The sequence below is a fragment of the Lissotriton helveticus genome, chromosome 4_1, assembly GCF_964261635.1.
Source record: "Lissotriton helveticus chromosome 4_1, aLisHel1.1, whole genome shotgun sequence".
Lineage (NCBI taxonomy): Eukaryota > Metazoa > Chordata > Amphibia > Caudata > Salamandridae > Lissotriton > Lissotriton helveticus.
The window spans coordinates 63,420,795-63,440,426 of NC_136063.1; the positions used below are offsets into that span (position 1 = coordinate 63,420,795).

The following is a 19,632-nucleotide window of genomic DNA, read 5'->3' on the forward strand; positions in this document are numbered from 1 at the left end:
TACTTCCACAACAAGATCGCGGACATACACAACAGCTTCAGCACTCAACCGACGCACGCCACGACCGAACCACCGCCCCCCACCACCACCACCCGCGCCTGGACCCCGATCAGCACCGAAGACACCATCCGCACTATGAACTCCATCCACTCCGGATCTCCGACAGACCCCTGCCCTCACCACGTCTTCAACAAGGCCGACGCTGTCATCGCACCCCACCTGCGGGACATCATCAACACCTCCTTCGACATCGCCACCTTCCCGGAGAGCTGGAAGCACGCCGAACTCAGCGCTCTACTTAAGAAACCATCAGCCGACCCCACCGACCTCAAGAACTACCGCCCCATCTCGCTGCTCCCGTTTCCGGCAAAAGTCATAGAGAAGACCGTCAACAAGCAACTGGCCGCCTTCCTCGAGACAAACGGTTCCCTCGACCTCTCGCAGTCTGGCTTCCGGGCCAACCACAGCACCGAGACCGCCCTGATCGCAGCTACCGATGACATCCGAGCCCTGCTCGACAACGGAGAAACAGCGGCCCTCATCCTCCTGGACCTCTCCGCGGCCTTCGACACTGTCTGCCACCGTACCCTAGTACAGAGCCTCAGCAACGTCGGAATCCAGGAGAAGGCACTGGAGTGGATCATCTCCTTCCTCGCCGGAAGGACACAGAGAGTCCGCCTCCCCCCGTTCAGATCGGAGGCCACCGAAGTCAACTGTGGCGTACCACAAGGATCATCGCTCAGCCCCACGCTGTTCAACATTTACATGAGCCCCCTCGCAGCCATCGCACGCCAGCACAACCTCAACATCCTCTCCTACGCCGACGACACCCAGCTGATCCTCTCCCTCACCAACAACCCCGCCACCGCCAGAGGCAACCTGCACGAAGGGATGACAGACGTAGCCAAATGGATGTCGAACAGCCGCCTGAAACTGAACTCGGACAAGACTGAAGTCCTCATCCTGGGATCCTCACCCTCCGCCTGGGACGACTCCCGGTGGCCCCCCGCCCTGGGCAGTGCACCCAAACCAACAGACCACGCACGCAACCTGGGCTTCATCCTGGACTCCTCCCTCTCCATGACCAGACAAGTCCACGCCGTCTCCTCGTCGTGCTTCAACATCCTGCGCATGCTACGTAAGATCTTCCGATGGATACCCACCGAGACCAGGAAGACGGTCACCCAGGCCCTCGTCACCAGCCGTCTGGACTACGGCAACTCCCCCTACGCCGGAACCACCGCCAAACTCCAGAAGAGACTCCAGCGGATCCAGAACACCTCAGCACGACTCATCCTGGACATCCCCCGCCGCAGCCACATCTCCGGACACCTGAGAGACCTGCACTGGCTCCCGGTCAACAAGAGAATCACCTTCCGGCTCCTCACCCACGCACACAAAGCCCTACACAACCAAGGCCCAGGATACCTCAACAGCCGCCTCAACTTCTACGCTCCCAAACGCCAGCTTCGATCGACCAGTCACGCCCTCGCCGCCGTCCCCCGCATCCGAAGAGCCACCACAGGAGGAAGGTCCTTCTCCTACCTGGCCGCCAAGACTTGGAACTCCCTTCCGACCCACCTCCGCCTGACCCAAGACCACCTCGCCTTCAGGAAGCAGCTCAAGACCTGGCTGTTCGAGCAGTAGCGGACCCCCCCCCTCCCCCCCCCAGCGCCTTGAGACCCTCCGGGTGAGTAGTGCGCTATATAAATGCTTTGATTGATTGATTGATTGATTGATCTCTTGGGACCCAGCCAAGTCTGGTGGCTCAGTGGACTAATGCATCTGCTGCAGGGGCCTCATGGTCACAGGTTCAAATCCTGACGGGTCCACTCAGCCTTTCATCCCTCAGAGGTGAACGTGCGCTTTACACATATACATGTTATGTTATGCTATGTTATATGTTATGTTATGTTATTCTGCTTTGGACAGTTTCTGTCCTGAGAGCTGAGCACCCTGGTCAAACAGAGGGTAGAAGTTGAGCAAGGAATCCAGAAAGGAGGATTTCCCAGAAGTCCTCCAGGCCTGCAGGCCCATCAGCTGCAAACTACCTCAGAGGAGAGGGGGGTGTCCAAGAAGAAGAGGAGGCAGATGATAATCTGCCCAGAAGAAAGGTCATATTTGCACCTTCCATGGCTGTGAGTGAGTGCACCCATAGCATGACACCGCTCATAGCTGGCAGATGCCAGAAAGAATGCTCTTTGTCTAGTGGTCAGAGAGGATCTGCCAGGCCAAGAAGCATTCCATCGCCCTGGCAGAAAGGGGCATTGCTCTGGAGGAAAATAAACTTGCTTTGGAGGAGAAGAGGGCCAAGCTTGGATTTAAGTCCACATGAGATGGTGGCCGCAAGGGCGAGGTGTCCACAGGGGATTTGTTGCTCCTTATATTGCCTAAAATGTTGTACCTAAAATTGTGGTGGAGGATGACATTGACAAATGTTCTGCTTCTCATGAAAGGGCATTGAGAATGCATAGGGTGGATGGACAGCACTGGGGAGCATTGCTGTGAGGGTTGGTACCTACATAACTAAGGAATACACTCCGAACCCGAGATGAGGATGTAGCATAGCCCTCCACCACATGAGGGATGCAGTGGTGAATAAGTTTGGTCTTACTCCTGCAGTATGCCGTAAGACATTTAGAAGCATTGCCAAAGATCCACAACTGTCTTCGAATGGCGCTATACACATTTCACTGTAAGCACTAAAGGACAGAGTGAGGGGCAGTGAAGTGAATATTGATGATGAGCTTCGGAATTTGATTATGAAGGAGCGTATCTTAAGTAATTGTTTATCAGAGTTATACCTGCATCTAATAGACTACAATCAGACTTACCCCAGAAAGAGTGGCACGGTAGTCAGTTGTGGAACTGCACTAGGGTTTCCAAGAAGCCTCAGGGGGGTGTCTCCAAGAAGGGAAGGTCAGGCACTTAACGGGGTATGGAGGGGAGTAACAAAGATGATAAGGACCCCAAAAGTTTGCGAAGGAGGAGGGATTCCCAAACCACAACTGAAAATAAATGGAGTGGGTACAAATAGTAAATATTGGGTTCCCTCAAATGCCGCAGTTTTCTATGATTGTAAACAGTTGGGACACAAGAATGCTCGGCATATACCAAGCATCCCACTCACTCGCTGGGCATCAGGGTCCATATTATGGCTCTGAGGGACACACGAAGAAGCACAACCACAGTGTTAGATAAGCTGGTATCCGCGGAGCAGATCATTTCTGATGTCCTTCATGAGGTTGTCAATGCTAACCATGAAATGATGTAAAATCCTTGGGCAATGGTCCCCTTAGAGTGGGATGGGATTACTGGACCAAAGAAGGTAGCTGTGAGCTCTGCTGCTCCGGTGGAGTGCCTGTCGGGCAAAGCTCTAAAATCATCTGTTTGGACAGAGGTACAAAGAAGGATCTATGCTCAAATGTTAGGTCTGCCTGAGTTGGGTGTTTGTGTGGCCACCAGCGCACAAACTGCCCATCAGGGGGGCTTTGAGTCTGGCAAAATGGACATAGTTACCATGATCAAGAGGAAGAGAGATGATTTGGGAAACCTGCTGCACCTTTTACCACATCTTAGAGGGAGTCTGACCCTGCAGAAAGGATCTGAGGCCTAAAGGGTAGAGGACAAGATCCGGGCAGACCAACCTGAACTCTGAGTTGTAGGGTGAGGAGGAACCATCTTAGGGTGAGTTCTGCAAGGTGCCGAGAGAGTTCCCAACTTACGACCTTCAGTGCCAGGCTCAGGTGCAGAAGAAAGAGAATGTGGATCCCATTGGATCTACTGGGAGGATGAAGTCCCATGTAGCGAGGCAGGGGACCCTAAACCTGGGGCTGCCACGAGGCTGATAGTTCCTCTGTCCGATAGGGAACACCTGCTGGACTTGGCCAATGACATCACCCCAGCTGGGCATCTATTTATTTATTTTATATTTAGCTGTTTTATAACGCGCTCCGTTACTACCAGAGTGTCTAGAGCAGATAAAAACATTAGAAAAGTTAGCAAACCACTTTTACTGGATTCTGATGTCTGAGAAGGTGAAAGAGTTTTTCTCCTGCACTTTCTGTCAAGTGGCAAAACAGGAGGACAACCTATTTCTCCCCTGATCCCCTAACTAGTGGCGGGGGCACTGTTTGAGAGACTGGTTCAACCTGGTAGTTGTGGTCCATGGCACTAGTTAACCAAATAAATACTTCTGAGGATAGTCTCTGTGCCTGTGGTGGCTAGGGTCCTGGTTCATATCTTTACTATAGTAGGGTTCCCTAGCCAGGTTTTCTCTGACCAGGGGGACAAACTTCATGTCAGCATACTTTAACACCATATGTGATGAGCATGGTGTGACTTACAATTTCACCACTCCTGATCACCCCCAAACAAAAGGTTTGTTGAGAGATTTATTAAGACCATTGGTTTTCAAAGAGCAAATCATAGGGAATTGGGACGTCTTACTTCCATTCCTATTGTTTGCCTGCAGGGAGATACCGCTGAAAGGATTGGGCTGCAGCCCCTTGAGCATATGTATGGGCACCGTGTCACAGGTTATTTGAATCATCCTGTAAGGAAAGGGTGGGAGAAACCTCTCAAAGAACCCAAGTACAACATTGTGGACTGCACAATGGGCCTGAGATCTAGAATGTCTCACTACATGAAAAAAGCCAACGAGGCTGAATAGCCAGTTGGGAACTGATCAAGCAGCATCATGATTGGAAGTTGACCTTGGTAGAGCTCCAATCTGGTCAAAACGTGTGGCTGCTGGATTAGTGGCTTCCAGGGACCTCCAAGTCAAGGTGACTGACCCCTAAATTGTCTCCAAGAAGGTTGGTGTTATGTTGTAACTTATTATTATGTTGTGTATTACTTTAAGGCTCGTGTTAGGAGCGAGCTCATCTCTGGAATGCTTATACATCGTGTGTGTTCTGAATGTGAGAGTCAGTTGAAGCCTGACTGATCTGCTGTACAGCTGTGCTTCCTGGCACCACCTGTTCTTACCTTTATCTGAAATAAAGAACTAAGAAGAAACCTTGCCTCCATCTCTACATTACAATTGGCGACGAGGATGGGATCTGGATCCTACTACAATCAACTTCGTGAGGATTATTGTCATTTTTTTCTCCCCATTCACGGAAAAGAAAACGACGCCTGGAATGGGTAATTAACTTTTGTACGATCCTCTTTACGGCGTCTGCTTAATTTAAAGGACTTCATTTAAAATTGTTATCGTTTACATCTGGTTGTCTCAGGACACGAGAATTTACTTACTGACTTCGGTTGGTGGCGCATGCTAGCATCTTTCAATCGTGTGCTAAGTTCCATGCACGGTCCTCCGCTGCGCGAATCACTAACCATCCACACGTCAGTCACGTCTCGTTGTCTATCGCGTGATGACACATTCGCGCAAGGTCACGTTGCGTGACCCTGCGTAGCAGCCATTTTGGAAATTGGTCGGGAAATTTCTCTGTCTTTCACAGTTTACCGAGGAAAAAAAAAAAACGAAGTAGCACCGATTATTTTTTTTGTTTTTTTTTGTTTTTTTTTTAAATAAGTGGCATTACTTATTAGAAACAATTAAGCGACTTTTATTCAAGAGACAAATACAAGGAGAACAGGTGAGATTGTCGGGGCACATATATTATTTTTTTATTATTGTGTATTGTTGAAGCAATTTCATATTTAAGTATTCACCTATATGGATACTGGAGATCAACCACAAGGAAGTTTAAAAGAAGATATGGCTCAACAAAATTTTGTGATTAGTCCCCCACAACCTTTTTGGGCTACAGGTTCTCAACCAGACATGAAATGGGTTGAATGGAAAGAATATTTCAACAACTATATTTGCGCTATCGATGAAAATGAAAAAATGAAATCTGAACAAAAGAAAAGAATACTTTTGCATTCTTTGGGACCTAAAGGTTTAAAGACTTATTCACGAATCCAAAAAGTAATTAATACAGATCTAAGTGAATTTGATAACACCATCGCAGATATGGACAGGTACTTTGCACCTAAGGTGTGTATAGGAGTGGTGAGACACACATTTTTTCAGAGGAAACAAAAGAAAGAAGAATTGGTTGATGAACGGTTAGATGACTTAAAAAAAACTGGCTATTGACTGTAAATTTGGAAATTTGCACGATGACCTCATTCGAGACCAACTTGTTATGCACAATGACAACTCACCCATTCAGGATCGTCTTTGGGTAAATGGTGACGCACCCTTAGATGACGTTCTGGCTATTATGAGGAAGTCGGAAATGTCAGGGAGATGTGCTACTGTTGTCAAGGACACGGTAAAGGAATCGGACAAAGCATCATCTGCTGTTTTCAAGATTCAAGGAACAACGAAAACTCAGACTAAACAGTTTCAGAACAAAACTTTTAGTCAACCTTTCAAGAATCAAGGAAGGGACAACAGAGTAGATGACAGAAGGTGTTACCGTTGCGGTAGCAAAGATCACATGGCTTACTACAAGTCGTGTCCTGCCTTGAGGAAAAAATGTAGTGTGTGGATTAATGGGCCATTTTAGCAAATTTTGTCGCAAACGCAGTAATGTCAAATGCATTTGGAATGAAGATGTGAGTCCTAGTGAAAGCGGTGATGATGAGGATGGTTGTGTGAAAAATGTAAGAGGGAACTATATGCTAAATATCACTGATGAAGCAATGGAGGGTAAACCAATTTGCGAAGTAACTTTAGGTGGCATTAAAGTGAATGTGTATGCGGATTCTGGATCTCCATACACGATCGTTAATGAGGAAGTGTGGAGGAAGAAATTTACGCATAAAATAGGAGACAAGTTGAATGCCTCAGATGTTAATCCTGTGAGTTACACAGGGGAAAGGATAGAATTGTTGGGATTCAGATGGCTCACTTTCCTTTTTAAAGGTAGAGTAACTAGAGGCAAATTATACATAACCAAAACGGGACCATCTGTCCTAGGCTGGTATGACCAGAAGAATCTTCACATCATCTTAGACCCTAACAGCAAGGAGAAGGTGCTAGTCTTAGATGAGTGTAGCAGAATTGAAGACGCCTTAAAAAGTAAATTCACCAATGTGGTGAATGGACAGTTAGGTGAGTTGAAAGGTTTTGAGCATAGAATTATGCTCAAGGGTGATGCACAACCTAAAGTGCACAAGGTCAGACCTATCCCCCTGTTGATAAGGGATGAAGTTAAAAAAGAAATCCAAGGTCTTTTGACTAAAGGTGTTATTGAAGAAGTAGATTCTTCTGAGTGGATTAGTCCAGTGGTTGTAGCAAGGAAATCCAATGTCAAAATTCGGTTGTGTATTGATTTGCGCCACCTTAACAAAAATATTGTAATTGAACGATTTCCGTTGCCTAAAATTAACGAAATGGTTTCTTCCTTAAGAGGGGCAACTTGGTTCTCTACCATAGACCTATCTGCTGCCTACCACCAGGTAGTTTTGGAACCAGAGTCACGACACCTAACAGCCTTTATCACGCCGTTTGGCTGTTTCCAATTTATAAGGATGCCTTTTGGCCTTGCGTCGGCCGCTGCTGTGTTTCAGCGTTTAATGCACAAACTATTTGGTGATATGAATGGCATTTGTTATTTTCAGGATGATGTCTTAATTGCAGGTACTGACAAAGATGATCATGATGCTAAACTCTGGAAGGTATTTGACACACTTAATTCAGCAGGGTTGACGGTAGAATTATCCAAATGCAAATTTGGTGAGAGAAGCGTCTCATACCGTGGCCATATCATTAGTGAGGAGGGTGTCAGGCCAAAAGTATCGCTGATAGAAAGCATTGTTGCTTCGCCTGCACCTGAGTCTAAGGAAGATATCAAATCCTTTTTGGGAATGGCAGAGTACTGTGCCAAATTCATTACAAATTTTGCTTCCAAAGTGTATAACATCAGGTCTTTGTTAAAGAAAAATGTAAAGTTTGAATGGACCAAAGAGTGTGAAAGAGAGTTTGCTGAAATTAAATGGGAACTGCAAAAAGTTAACGCCTTATCGAATTATGATCCGAATTTAGATTGTGTTCTGACAACTGATGCAAGCGATAAAGGCTTAGGCGCAGTATTGTCACAAGTTGGAGAGAATGGAAAAGAAAGAATTATTTTATTTGCGTCTAGAGCCTTGTCACCAGCAGAAAGCAGATATCCTATTATAGAAAGGGAAGCTTTAGCCTGTGCTTGGGCATTAGAACATTTTCGTGCATTTGTATGGGGTAAGATGGTAAACATCAGGACAGATCATAAACCATTAGTCCACATCTTATCTACTGATGGTACTGCAACTGCTTCTGCTAGGTTGGCTAGGATTTCTATGCGTATGAAGGAATACATATACAGTATCACTTATGTACCAGGAAAAGACAATGTAGTAGCTGATTGTTTATCAAGATTACCTTCACCACTAGAAGAATGTGTAGATGACCCATGGGAGAATTTCAGGGTAGCGTTTGTACACGATTCTGGTGTTCCGGCCATCAGCAGGGAGGATTGGTTAAAGGAGCATGATATGGACAAGGAGTTAGTGGAAGTCTCAAAATTTATTTGTCAAGGATGGCCCACAGAAAAGTTTTTGTCAAATGGGTTGAAATCATTTTGGGAGGTACGGTCTGAATTGTCAATTGAGAAAGAAGTTTTGATGAGGGGGGACAGAATTGTTCCACCTGCCAGGTTAAGGAAAAGGATTTTACGGATGTGTCACGAAGGACATTTTGGTATAGTGAGGACTAAACTGTCGGTCAAGAATTTGTTTTGGTGGCCGAAGGTTGATAAGGAAGTAGAAACCTTTGTTAAGGATTGTTCTGTTTGTAACTCTGCAGATAAATCCTTGAGGACTTTGAGACCAGCGATGAGTGAGGGTCTCATTCCAAGTATGCCTTGGGAAACTATCGCTGTGGACATTTTAGGTCCGATTGGTGATGTAAAGGAATACGGTTTGGTTGCTATTGACCTATTCACCAAGTGGCAAGTGGTTAAATTTGTAAATAAAGTTGATACTCAAGCAGTGTTGAAGTTCTTGGATAAGATTTTCGTGGTAGAAGGGTTGCCAGTGAACATTCTAACGGACAACGGAGTACAATTTCTGTCCCAAGCTGCTAGAGAATATTTTGAAAAGTGTGGCATCACACATAAAACAACCTCTTTATATAATCCTAGCGGAAATGGAACCGTAGAACGCTTTAACAGGGTGATTAAAGGCATTTTGCAGGCGGCTAACAACAAGGGCTTAGATTGGAAATTGGAAATACAGAAAGCTGTTTGGTCTTATAAGGTGACGTTAAACAATTGTACAGGTGTGTCCCCTTTTGTAATGATGAGAGGTAGATTACCCAGATGTAAATTTAATCCAGGTTGGCTTTTCAAAGACAGTGTTCAGGAATGGTCACCTGTGGAGGTGAAAAATAATTTAGAGTTGGTTCATTGCAGAAGTAAGACTTACTTTGATAAACGACATGGTGCAAAGGATGTTGTTATAAAAGCTGGAGATTGGGTAAGGATCAAGAAACCTTTCAAGTTTTTAAAAGGGGAGAATAAATTTGATTCGCCTAAAAGGGTTGTTGATGTTCTTAGGAACTCAGTCAGACTAAGTGACGGTAAAGTTTGGAACCTTAAGGATGTTGCCTTTGACATTTGTCAAGATCATGATGAAGAGCCACCTGTGATGAAGAAATCAGGCGATTTTGATTGGATTGAAGACTATTTTGATAACAGTGAGTTGCAATCTCAGCTAGCGCCTAGGAGTTCGCTTCCCCAATTGAAGGAGGGGGAAGTGGTGGTTGGTGTTCCTGATTGTCAGGCTGGTGAGCCTTCGCAAGATCCAGGTCATAGTGTGTGTTCACCTGGTCTGGATGATGTAAGATACAAGGGTGTAAATGAGAGTCCTTCTTCCGTGGATCTTGACGCAGACTCTGTTCCTTGTTCGTCTGGCGTGGAAGGTTCAAAAAGGAAAAGAGTTTTGCCTAATTGGCTTAAGGATTATGTTAGGTAGGCTTCTTAGGGTTTGTTTTTTTTCCTTCCTTTTCTGTTTTCCTTCCCTTTCCCTTCTTTGTTTTTTTTGGTTTCTTTGTGTTATGTTATGTTGTAACTTATTATTATGTTGTGTATTACTTTAAGGCTCGTGTTAGGAGCGAGCTCATCTCTGGAATGCTTATACATGGTGTGTGTTCTGAATGTGAGAGTCAGTTGAAGCCTGACTGATCTGCTGTACAGCTGTGCTTCCTGGCACCACCTGTTCTTACCTTTATCTGAAATAAAGAACTAAGAAGAAACCTTGCCTCCATCTCTACATTACAGTTGGTGTGGTTACCTATTCAGTGGATAAAGGCACCCTCTCAAAAAACCCTTATAGGGTTGATGTATATTAGCCACCTGAAACCTCCCTTTTGCAGGGCGGATAGGACCATGTTAATGCTGACAGATTTCAGATGAGCAAGAGGAGAGTGAGCCACTCCAGGGCCTCCTGTCCCAGAATGCAAACAATGGTCCAGAGAAGAGAGTTGGGCTCTCCTCTTTACTGTCAGAACATCAGCAGCAAAGAGACTGTTACTACTTGGGTTAGTTTGCTCAACTGTTCTCACTGACACCTGGAATGGCCCAGTGGTGTGTACATGACATTGACACTGTTGGCAGCTTACATGTTAACAACAAAATATACAGGTTGTCAGACAAGATGAGGGCCGGCATTGAGGGGGAAGTAGCCCAAATGCTGTCCCTGGGGGTGATCGAACCTTTCTGCATCCCTTCGTTCAGTCCCATTGTATTGGTATCTAAAGCCACCCCCCAAGGGGAGGATCCGAGAACTGAAGTTTTGGGTGGAATACAAGGGCTCAACACTCTCACTAAAACTGCTGCTTACACTATGCCCGGAGCTGATAAGTTCATCGACAAATTATGAGCTGCCTAGTACCTTTGGCTCGATCTCTGATAACTGGCAGATTGTCCTGGCTGAGGGTAGCAAACGGAGCTCTTCATTTTCCACCCATTGGGACACTTTCAATTTAAGGTTATGCCCATTGGGTTGAAGCATGCCTATTAACATGCAACATAAATAGAATGTTTCATACAAAACATGTGATTTAAACTGATATTGTTAAAAAATACCAATATTTCATACATAAACGCAACAATTCTTTATGAGGGTGTAATATCATCCTAAGAAAATCACAACATTCACTCCTACATTCATACTTTGGTTATGTACAACAATATTGCATGATACCTAGCAAGCATAACGTACATTATTAGTTTTCATAACATCATCGATATGATAAATTGGATCATCAAGTTTCCATCTCTTTGATAATACAGATAACAATTAATACTCTATGCAGATGTAACAGCTGTGGCTTAAATTATCAGTCATCCTGTGTCTTCTATCTACACGTTTCGGCGGGTATGCACCTTCATTAGGAAACCCATCAATAAAGTATATGGTAGTAGATTAGTAGATGCCTGAATTGCCCAGTTAAATCGGTTGGGAGATGAACAGAGCCTCAGTGGAACTTTGTAGCAAAGGGTGACTTCATCAGGTACAGTTTCAGGTTTGCCCAGTTGGAGACTTTTGAGCTCCATAAAAAAAAAAAAAGCTAGACAAAAGGTAGAAATCTTGACCCGACCAAGGTGTGAAAAGTATCTGAGTGGTTAGAGGAATTAAACAGGTGTCCAATCTGAATTTTCTCACTCAGAGCTTTTCCCACCAACACCACTGACATGAGCGAGACCTCACCCAAACTCTATCCGACTTTGATAGGATAGCCTCGCCCCATTAGAGGATTTCGAAATAGAAAATATTAAGGGCCTGATTTAGACCTTGGCAGACTGGATTTACTCTGTCAGAGTTACGGAGTAATGTACTCCATCGCCCAGAGGGAGACCCGCCCTTCAAATTTAGAGGTGTCCGTGGGCCCAGCTGACATGTCTTGCATTGGCAGGAACCGCCATCATGGCGTTTCCTGTCAGTGCATTGAAATGGACCATAAAGGAGCCGTAAGGCATACTTTCAGTGTTCACCTTTTTCCTACAAAAACAAAATTCCAAAGTAGGATTTTGTTTTTGAAAATAAAAAAAGCAGTGACCCGCTTGCCATGGAAGTTTTCTCTACGATGTGGGGGTCATTTTTCAGTTTTTATTGATGTTTGCTGCCAAACACACAGTAAAAACCTGCCATGTGTTCACCCACTCTAGAGCGGGTGGACAAATGAGTAATGGCTCTTACTCCTGCGGGCGTCAGAGGTGTATATCAATGGCTAAGGCGGAGTAGCTTCCGCCATCAACATGCTGAAGGTCTGCCAGATTCTAAATGAGGCGAGCCGTCTCAGTTTTGAGACGGAGAATCTTCTCTCCAAACTCTAACCTGAGCCTTAAGTCCGAATGTAAGAACATTGACCGAGTTGATGTTAGGTGTATCCAACAATTGAGGTCCGCCTTCAATCCCAACTAGATCCCCGTCAACTGCGGACAGTGACTTCTTATTGGCGCTTTACTTTTTCTTGGTGCTTTTTTCCCTTTCAAAAACTTTCTTGTTGCAATTTTTTTATGTTTTGAATATTTGATTTGACATTTTAATTGTTACTGCTAAATACTTTAGACATTTTTCCCTAAGTTAAGGCTATCAGTTCTGTGTCAAGCTGCCAGGGGTTGAAACCAGTTTGGTTATGGAAGTTTGTATGTTGGAAAAGCCTCCAAGCTGCACCCAGTTGTAAATATATGATTGCAGAATTTGTCGTGAATTCCATTTAGAAATTTCTAAAGTGTACACATACATTTTTGAATTTGGCTTCTAAGACTTAATTACAAATGTTATATATTTGAACCAATATTTATCAGAGGGGGTTATTACCTTTATCGGATGCAATCAAGAATGGCAATTACAAAGTTTGCTCACAACATTAGTTATAACCTGAAGATTTGGTGTTCACTGCACTAATATCCGCATGGCCAGGTCTTTTTTCACTTGGGAAATTTCAGCAGGTTTCACCCGCCAAACTTACCAGATGAAATATCTGCCCGATTTTACTGACACTCGCATAATAACAATAACCGTCAAAACAACGGGTTGCATGGCCTAGGAATTAAGGAGGTAATTGTAATCAAGGCCTTAATTAAGAAACATTACCCAGCACTTAAGTCAAATTTTGGATAAAGAAGGTTTTGGTGCACAAACACACAGAAGGGTCATCATAGTTATTGTGATTAAATGATTCCTTCACACATTTAGGACCTGTACAATGCTTACAGGTTTGTTTTATCCATGAAAAGAAATTCAAAGCTAATACCAAGGTATGTGTAGCTGGGTACACACTTCAGCATATGACCCAAGGAAACATTTTATGTTTATTTTGCTTTGTTGATGATCAGCAGCTTTTGGGTGCTGATTAATAAAACTTTGAAGGCCCTCTGCAGTTGGAGTGTAATATGCGGTCTTCTGCAACAGTTGTGTGTTTAAACTGCTTTTATAAGATAGTGGGTTGGCGAGTCTCGAGAAATACAGCGCCTTTATATTGTGGTTCTGTTGTCGTGAGGCGGGTTAATTACTGAAGTATATTACACTTGACACAAATGTTCTCTTAGGAACAGCAGGTTAAACAGTTGCCTGTTAGTTTCTCGTAAAGCCACTTCTTTGTGTCCTGGATAATTAACTCACTTGCATAAGTATGTGATCAGAGAAGATAGCAACCGCGGAGCAAATATCCCTACTTCCTCTTCTTCTAACCATTAAATCTAAACCGGACTATGATAAGAAACATAACATATGTTTCAGTGTCATGAGTAGACAAATGTTGTTAGAAGCCCACCTTAGTTAATGCGCCAAAGTTTGGCTCCAGATTTGCCCAGAATTTTATGTTTGTGGTGGGGAGAAGTATCAGATAAAATAGTTTTCCCTCTGACATTTCCAGGGGAAAGGTGAATTGCTAATGTGAGGCATTGTTGGCTATGGAATGACACCAATCCCCATTTCCAGTTGATCTAAGAAAAATGTATACAACTGTGACCATTGTTTGACCAACAGCCTGTATGCCCTGTTCTTCGGGCAGTGGTGGCCTTCTTCTGGGTAGGGCCTACCAGATTGCTTCACTCTGGGTCAGGGTGCAAGGGTCATGGTCTTTGGCTTGCCAGAGTGCTTGTGCTATGTGATGTGCCCAGTTCTGTAGCTCTTCATGCAGTGTGATAATGTAGGCTACGTTTTGGTGTCTGTACATCCACCTGGAATAAATAACGATGAGGAACTCTATCTATGCCATTCTTTCTTATACTTATTTTCCAATGTCTCTTCTTCTTTTTCTTTCCTCGGGGACAATGCACATGCCCTGCTCTCTTGCTGCCCCATGCATTTAGCATCCTCTTCCCTTTTGATGGCAGCACCACAGTTCCAGAGGGATTTGAATTCTTTGATGTTCTTTGGCTTCCATTCTTTAGTTGTCTCACGTACATCGGTCCTTGACGCTTCCCTTCACCTGGAGCCATGTCCCGAGGGTTGGATGTACTCCAGAAAGATCTGCTTCTTCTTCTCGGATGTTGCAAAGCCGTGGGGTGCCTGCGACGCCGACTGCTCATCACACGATGCTTCTCTTGCTGTCATCCCCAATGAAGAGACCTTGGTGAGTATGCAATGCAAGATTATCAAATTGTATCTTCATGTTGATAGTTTCTTTTAGCGAACCTCTTCACCTCTGAAGTGTGTAATCTTCAGATCTCTTGAGTACCTGATTTTCAGGTCTTCTTTTCTGTACCCACTTCTTTGTGTGATTGAATATTTTTAACCCGCTTGTTGTCTTCTCACTCATCCTGCCAATTCAATACATCCAACAATTTCCCTCCACTTTCTCGCCTAACTTGTTGTTTGTATCTGCTTCACCCTCTCAAATGAGATTCTTTGGCCTGTCTGTCTAGTTAGATTGTCAACAACCCCTGTGCCTTTTAGGGTACTGGTCTGTCAGTCTAGTTGTACATAACTCTATTGCAAAGGAGGTTTTAGTTAATATGCCTTTTGGAGTGACACACAAATTAGGGGTTTATCTGCTCTGGCTGGCTCAAATCTCAATAAGGTACATGCAGCAGTTTGAACATCTACAAAAAGCTGATGCAGAATGTGAACCTCCCAGGAGTTTTTCAGAAAGGCATCTTGTCAACCCCAAGATGGCAAGAGCAAGGCCATGGTTGTCTGATGCGTATTCATTGAAGTCAAACCCATACATTGAGTTTGTACCCAGGTGCCACTGGGCACTTCCCTATCTTCCATGTGTACCCTCAGGGCCTACCTCAGTTGTGAGAGGATGGAAGCCTTCATGCCATGAGTGGTGGCCATGTTCATCTGTACATCTATAAACTGCATGGTGTATCCGCACAGCCGTGCGCGGTTCAGCATGAATACAGTTCAACCCTATTCTTCGTGGTCGTCTTGGCACTTGGCAGTATTTAACAGAATGAGCAGGCAGAGGGAGGACCGAAGAAGCCATATTTTGTCCCACAATTGAGGCGGTGCCTGAGATGAACGTTGGACACAGGTGGTAGACAATCTTGACATTTGAACATGGTCCATTTCTGTTGGTCACAAGGCGAGCAACAATGTTTTAATTACCAAATAAAGGGGAACAATAGAAAAATCCAAGGCTTATTCAAAGGAAATTGTTTAGTACATTTGATGGTGAAGTTGCATTGTGGATCAATAGCATGATGTAAACCTCAGCAGGGTTCAAATGTGAATTTAATCTTCCTCTCCAAAGATATTTTTTACAGCACATTAGAACAGTTACCGTGACCGGAATGAAATTCCACTTTCAATGGGTTCTGGGATTTACTGTAATTTGTGCTTTTTTTGTGTGCATATTTCTCAATTTTTGATATGTAGGGAGCAGCCAGTGGTCCTTGTTCATGATTTTATTTATCTTTACATATTTGTCTTTTTGCCAGTGTGCTGCTCGTCGCTCTGTAGTCGCCTCGTAGAGCCTCTTTACGAGTGATGCCATTTTACCTGGAGCGATTACTCTACACGAAACCCCACCACCCACAAATCCAAACATCTCCAGGCCAGGAATGACTAGGGCCATAAACCTGGAGCAGATCATTCCAAGGACAGAGACACCGGAGACCTGTCTAATGCCTCAGAGCTGTGGGCAGCTCACAAGTGCAGCCTTAATATGACCCCTTGCAGCTGCACAGGGGAGCAGAATATGCTCTCCCCCATACATGATGAAAGCCAACCTGCAATTTCAAGTTTTTCCTAAGTTAGAGGAAATCCTCGTCAAGTGTTGGCTAGAGAGAAGGGCGCCCCTACCAGGAAGAGCCCAGAGTTTGGCGAGGGCTTGCATCAGAGTTCTCACATCTGGCCAGCTCTCTGGAGAGGAGGCTATGGTTTGATAGCTAAAGACCTGAGATTGATGATGGGGAATATACAGCTCATTAAAGGTATCCTGACAAACAGCCATGTAGTGCCATGGAGATGAGACAAATAGACCAGCATTGCAATGTTACTTAATTCAGGAGCCATTGGAATGTGGCATGGTTGAGGCATCACAGATCCAACAGAGGTCCAGGGACTTGGTTTTGTTAGTGATTTATTTTTTCAGAAGCCATCACAAGAATGCAGATGGGATAATACTGCAGACAGCAACAACTCTGAGTGGGGCTGTGCTTATCTTACTTTGGACACCAGCACTCAACCAGACTCCATCTAAGTTTCAAATTCTCCAGGCCTGAGCCATCTTTGGCTGATTACTAGGCAGTACAAAAGGGGGTGGTGATGGACGGAGCATCTGAATCAATCAAACACTCACACCCAGTCAACAGATCTGGGTTGAATCCATCACCGTTCTTTAGCCCACTCTGCCACCCCAGTTCAGACATGGCCATATGCAAATCAGTCTGACCCTGTGCCTCATGGGAACAGTCTAGCCCGAACTGCCAAGCCATGCCTTCCCTGGACCGGAAACAAGATTCCGAGGACCGGTTTCTGGCATTCCAGCCGTCTTCAGCCCGGCTTGCTTGAATCCAGTGGCAAAGTGAGCAAGGGACTCACGTCTGAGCATACCCTGCCAACTTATGGCGGCCAAAGCGGTACAAAAGGGGGTGGTGATGGAAACAAGCTTCCGAGGACCGGTTTCTGGCATGATTACTAGGCGGTAGCACAAGGCAGGGGCAGGAGAAGGGTGGCGTTCAGAGGAGGGAAGCGCTCTGTACCCGGCTAGCAGTGGTGATTCTCACCCAGACAACAGATGGCCACAGTTTCTGAGTAGGGACTTGAGGACCACATGGGCTTGTAGGTTGTCTGACCTGCAATGGGTCCTAGTGCAGATGCTAGGTGCTGGTCAACTTGCAGATGGCTGTCTGGTCCCAATCCGGCCAGGTACATGCAACATCACATATAAGCAACAGAACTGAGGGCAGAGGCTGATGAAGTCCGCACTCAACACATAGATAGTGTCCTTAGGTAACTTAATGGTGCACGAAAACTAGTGAGAACACTGACCAGACTGCGTGCGGTTACTAGGCCGCTTTTCGATTGTCTGAACACTGTACAAATATTTTATTCATACCGGTTTGTGAAACACTGGGTTTGATTGGAGGATACACTATATGCCATACATTGAAAGCCCTGAAGAAGTCTCTCAATGAGACGAAACGCGTTGGCATGGTGAATGAATTTGTGAAGGAAGAATTTCCTTTTTGAAAAATAAAGAGAACATTGGAACAGGATTAACAGACTCTGTATTTGGAAAATACATTTTTTTCCCTTATGTGCAAAACCATCTAAACTTATTGATTTTCCGATTGGGATAAGAAAGATTAATACTAGTGCATAGAGTGCTGAAACCATTTTTGCATTACATGCAACATCACACACCATCTACAGAAGGAGAAGACACAGGTTATTGAGGATTGTGTTATGTTTATAGGTTGCACCAGTCCATCCCCCCCACGACGTCATCTCCCCCAAGCATCAGTTGCTCCAGGACTTGGTGCGAAGGGAGCAGGAGCCATGCCGCCAAGGAGTTTGGGTGCCCTGTGGGTGCAGGCCTTTCCAGTACACCTTTAGCTCTTTCTTCAAATGCCAGTTGCAGACATTGGGGCACCTGCAGGAGCACATCCGGATGTGGAGGTTGCTAGGCATGAAGAAATGCTGGCCGGGGACCCCGGAGGCTCAGTTTTCCAAGTCATGCTGTGACGTCTGTCTGTCCACTCCTCCTGGGCTGTCGCATCCACCTATGAGGATACCTGGGATAGTTTCTCTCTGTGAGTTTCAGACAACGGGAGATAGTTTAGAGGGCTTCATCCCGGGCCAGGTAACTAACTGAGGGATATTTGTTCTTTTTTTAGCTGATGCCCCTCTTAAAGAATAGATGATGCATTAACCCTTTACATCTATGTCTGTCATGCCTGGTTCTTGTCTCCTTCACTTTTACGTTTACTGAGCCTAACTTTTCTTAAGCGGTTGCTTTTATTTAATTTTAATATTCTGTAAATTCTATCATTTTTTTTTATTTGTATGAATGTTATGTGCTTTGTGACATGTTGTGTGACACTGGCTCAGGCCAGGGCCTAGTAACACCAGAGGAACTGCTCCAATTGTTTCTTCCAAGGATCAAATTATTCACCACATACCTGAAATTAGAATCCTAGCCAACACATGTACGCAGGGAGTTCACCAACGCATGTAACATGTCATCCCACATGCCCCTGGGATCCTGCTTCAAGGGCTGCCCGGACACGAGAGGCATCGCACACAGTCAATGGTTTGCATTTTTGGCACAAGGCACATATATACTTTGGGAGACCTCTATCAAGAGGGCACTTTCTTCCGTTTGAGCACCATATAGCACAAGACGGTGCTCGCCCTGGGCACAGTCGCTTCGACATGCTTGTTGCATGTGTGGGACATAGCCGACAAGGGCCACAAACACAGGCTGTTGTACAGAAACGCCTGGCGATGGCAGCTAAGCGAGATTAGTGTCGCTCTATAATCGCACAACCCCAAACTCTTCGCTCTTTCTTGGTCAGTTTTCAAGATTTATCTTCCATAAAGTGCTGCAAAACAGGGTTGTGCATTTTTCAGTGTGGCAACAGTTTAACCGTATTGTTAAATGTTACATCTGTGTAAACCTTGGCACAGAATATGCAATGTTCTGTATTAAAAATGTTACATAAACTCATTTTTTTTTAATAAAGGAAGTGTTGAGCTGGTCCCCTCCCCACCACCGACAGTCGGGATACTTGGATGACAGTTTCTTGGCCACCTGATGTCAATCTAAACTTGTCCTTGTGGTTCTGAATATGGTGTTTTTAATTTTCTATCTAACTTGGTGTCTTAGACAAAAGCAGAAAACTCAGAATTAACACATCAAAGTACCGACTTGAAATTGCTAAACCTAAAAATGCATATTTTGCTGGGCATCAAGTGTTTAGTCAAAATAATTTTTGAATTTCTCTTTGTTTGGTTTTGTTTAGAATTTCATATTAAGCCGCATTGATACTCAGACCTATTGGATTGGACTTCGCAAGAGGGGAGACGTGCTTTCCTGGGTGAACGGAGAAAGCTACACAGGGACATTGTAAGTTTCTTTGATGTGTGTAAAACAATAGCCACAGCAGGAACTTGTATTTTTTTATATATATATTTTTTTAGATTCAAGTATAAAATGGCCCATGCATT

At 44.7% G+C, this 19,632-nt stretch overlaps 1 protein-coding gene across 1 annotated transcript in view; it reads left to right on the forward strand.

Annotated features, from left to right (window-relative positions):
- The window catches only part of LOC144828318 (C-type lectin domain family 2 member D-like), a 99,529-nt gene that overhangs the window by 42,931 nt on the left and 36,966 nt on the right, over window positions 1-19,632 (forward strand). Inside the window, exons 3-4 of the mRNA XM_078686408.1 lie at window positions 14,403-14,584; window positions 19,428-19,531. Of these exons, the coding sequence (XP_078542534.1) occupies window positions 14,403-14,584; window positions 19,428-19,531 (286 nt within the window). The remainder of the gene's footprint in view (window positions 1-14,402; window positions 14,585-19,427; window positions 19,532-19,632) is intronic.